Below are 3,628 nucleotides of genomic sequence, written 5' to 3' on the forward strand. Positions count from 1 at the left end.
GACACCATATATTGACCCAAAACATTTAGGCATTAGATTTATGGGTTCATCCACTTATATGTTCTTTAACTCATCCATCTTTGCTCAATGTGAGACTTCTGCATTCACACTTGGAATACCCAACATCTCCCGCTCAAGTGTGAAGTCCCCTTCGAGTATTGGATACACCAAAGCTCAGCTCTCTATCAACTTGCATCGTCGTTGGCTTATCCTTTCATTAACGGAACACGCCGCCTTGACCTCTCATCAGGAAGACTTTCGGCACAAGGATCTACCGACCACTTGTCGCTTCAATACTCCATTGAGCCGCCGAACTATCGGCTCTGATACCACTTGTTGAGAGATCTTCATCCATGGGTTACAACATTTCTCCATGGGCTAAGTGAAAGATAAGCCTTAAGATTTTGGGTCAAGATGTGGTGTCAAACCCACTTATATGCTTCTTTCACTTAACCCATCGAGAAATGTTGTAACCCATGGATGAAGATCTCCCAACAAGTGGTATCAGAGCCAATAGTTCGGTGGCTCAATGGAGTATTGAAGCGACAAGTGGTCAGCAGAACCTTGTGTCGAAAGTCTTCCTGGCGAGAGATCAATGCAGTATGTTAAGTTGATGAAAGGATAAGCCAACGGCGATGCAAGTGGGTAGAGAGTTGAGCTCTAGTGTATCCAATACTCGAAGGGGAATTCACACTTGAAGGGGAGATGTTGGGTATTCCAAGTGTGAATGAAGAATCTCACGTTGAGCAAAAATGGATGAGTTAAAGAGCATATAAGTGGATGGACCCATATACCTAATGCCTTAAAGTTTTGGGTCAAGATGTTATGTCAAATTCACTTATATGTTTCTTTCACTTAACCCGTGATAAAATGTTATAATTCATGAATGAAGATCTCCCAACGAACTATTTGAACTGTAAGAACTATTTTAGAATCACATCCACAAATTAGGTCAATGTCTTCAGCAACAATATGTGTCAGGTGTGTAATAATTTAGGATCGATAAAGTTTTAAAAATGTGAATATTTATACATTATGTAAAAAATTAAAGTAATATATTTTATAGTTGTTTTATATAATACAAAAGTTATTTATGCTTACCTACAATTATGAAAAGTAATTTTATGTACGAATATTTGTCTAAAAAATCATTTAACCCTTCATCTAAAAGCTATTAATAGATAGCTTAAAATAATATACAATCTAATTTATTTTATATTCAGGTTCCTTACAAAATTCACTCAAAAAAAATTCCAACAAAAGATGAACCTTTTTAAAATAAAATCTTAAAAAACATGTTATTGCTCCCATAATTTTTCGAATACTTGTTAGAATATGCAGGAGGAGCTAAATACAACATATTTCATTTATGTGTTTATGACATTCGGAACTTAAAAGCTTATGATAAATTGATGAAATGGGTCACGAACCTTAAGAAAAGTTGCGGTCCAATCAACTAAGAGACCTGCATATTTAGGGAAAGGCATGAGTCTCTTTCCCCGTGTATAAGTGATAGCAATGTCATTGTTTCCTGATGAAAGTATATATAAGCTATTTGCTATGATCTCAGATGCCTTTTGTTGCCCAACACTTTCTGTCAACTTTCCTTTGTATTCTTTGAACAAGTCAAGTTGGTCGTATAGTGATAAAATTCTCTGATACATACACATTACAAATATGAGGTATGACTTAGAAGTATTTATTAACATAGAAATATACAATAAAAAGAATTACTTTTACATTTGAGTTTATGAAAAACATGAAATTTATATGATTATCATTATTATCAAATCGTGTACTGCATTAAATGATATGTCCATAATATTGCAATTCCAGACCCTACTAGGCTGCTACAACGACATTTCTTCAGAAATTTTGGTATGATAATCAATCATAATGATACAAATATAACAGACAATATTGCAATCATATCGAATAGTATTTGGGTTAACTGCAATTGCTATAATCATACCACAACCATAACAATCACAATAACTACTACCGAATTATATTGTAATCATAAACACAATTTAAAATATTAACTACTAATATAATACCACGAACTCCGATGTCTTGTTGTCATATCCTGCACCGCCTGATGCAAAGCATACCCCAGTTGGAAGCTCTTTAACGTCCAAATCTTCGTTTTTATAATATGGTGGCAAGGTATCTTTGATTCCCAAAGCAGCAGCTAAATAGATCATATTTACATTAAACGTTAATTTATTGTATCATAAAAAAAGCAGCATTATGGGTTTGATTCATCTAGAACGAATTTCGATATGGAACTTCATTTTGTTAAAAAATTATGATGTTTAAGAAATTATTTTCTTTAAACTATTATAAATGTTGTGTTTTGGTCAATAATAAAGTTTGGCATATGAGTAAAACATGAAATGGAATAACAAATTTCATCCCGATTAAACCATAAGATATTATTACCCTTGTATTCTATTAATAAACTCACTGTTTCTGATATAAAAGAAAGCTACATCATAAATAAGTAGTCAAAACTCAAAACTACAAACAACCGTCACTAAGTGATTAATTTAAAGACATTTCGAAAACAAGATCATCGTTTTATTTTTATAAGCATGTATTTAAAGATCATCGTTTTATTTTTATAAGCATGTATTTAAAGATCATCGTTTTATTTTTATAAGCATGTATTTAAAGATCATCGTTTTATTTTTATAAGCATGTATTTAAAGATCATCGTTTTATTCTGTAAAAAAGATGCGCATGGTCATAAATCCTGGTTATATCAAGTGAAAGGGAACAAATGTATAATATCAGCCGTTAAAGTTACCTAACAAATCAGAAGGAACTTTTCCATCACAAAATCTGCCTGTAGGTTTTCCTCCATTGTAACTCATTCCATATGGACGATAATCAGCCTTAATAATCGATATAAGTTTGTTGTTATTTCCTGTATCAAGGATTGAATCTCCAAATGCAAACAATGCTGGATACTTTGTTTCAGCTGTGGCTAGCATGGGAACTATGCTGACACATAAAATCAAAGTAGCCACCACTAATCTCTCAATGAGTAAGTGAACCATTTTTGTTCTCTACTAGATTTTCTAAATGAAGTGATTATGTGGTTGATAGTATTTTGGTTCTTTCACCTTATTGTGTCTAATCCTTGAATTTAAATAGCGATTGTAATCCCAATCAAACAAAGTAAACTACCAACAATAAAAGTATAATTACTTAATAAAACCCATGGATTTATGTTTTCCATGTTTGGTTATTTTGACGTACTTTTGGTTTCTAAGCTTTTCTATAAACCAATTTTATTTGGTAATAATAACAAGCTTAGTTTATCGGGGGAAAAACATATAAATCAAGAAAAGAAGTAAAAAAAAACACAATATGTTCATCACGTTTATTGAGTTGTTTTATTTTTTCAGTTTATAATCTAATTAATATTAGAGTTAATTACATTAAAACCCGTGAGTTTTAGTGAAATTATACAAATCACCCTTCACTTTTTTACACCTACACAAACTTCCCATAGTTCTTATACTTTCATTACACTGACCACCTCTGCATGAGAATTAAATGTAATCTTTTAAACAAAAAATGTGATAAATGTAACTAAGTTAAACAAAATATGATATATTGT

The 3,628-nt window shown here is 31.8% G+C and overlaps 1 protein-coding gene across 1 annotated transcript; it reads right to left on the bottom strand.

Moving 5' to 3' along the window:
• Positions 1,392 to 3,062, bottom strand: LOC109342263 (GDSL esterase/lipase At5g63170-like). The gene is made up of 3 exons (XM_019580283.1): positions 2,810 to 3,062; positions 2,058 to 2,191; positions 1,392 to 1,655 (listed from the first exon to the last, which is right to left on the bottom strand). Exons 1-3 carry the CDS (start codon positions 3,060 to 3,062, stop codon positions 1,392 to 1,394), a joined length of 651 nt encoding a protein of 216 aa, XP_019435828.1.

The sequence above is a fragment of the Lupinus angustifolius genome, chromosome LG03 (assembly GCF_001865875.1).
Source record: "Lupinus angustifolius cultivar Tanjil chromosome LG03, LupAngTanjil_v1.0, whole genome shotgun sequence".
NCBI lineage: Eukaryota > Viridiplantae > Streptophyta > Magnoliopsida > Fabales > Fabaceae > Lupinus > Lupinus angustifolius.

Bases quoted from the DNA above. Each gene is read 5' to 3' on its own strand.
- LOC109342263 (XM_019580283.1), bottom strand. From the start codon at position 3,062: ATGGTTCACTTACTCATTGAGAGATTAGTGGTGGCTACTTTGATTTTA. The intron at 2,192-2,809 runs GTAACTTTAACG...TGATCTATTTAG, and splicing joins AGTTCCTTCTGATTTGTTAG to CTGCTGCTTTGGGAATCAAA. The intron at 1,656-2,057 runs GTATTATATTAG...TGTATGTATCAG, and splicing joins ACAAGACATCGGAGTTCGTG to AGAATTTTATCACTATACGA.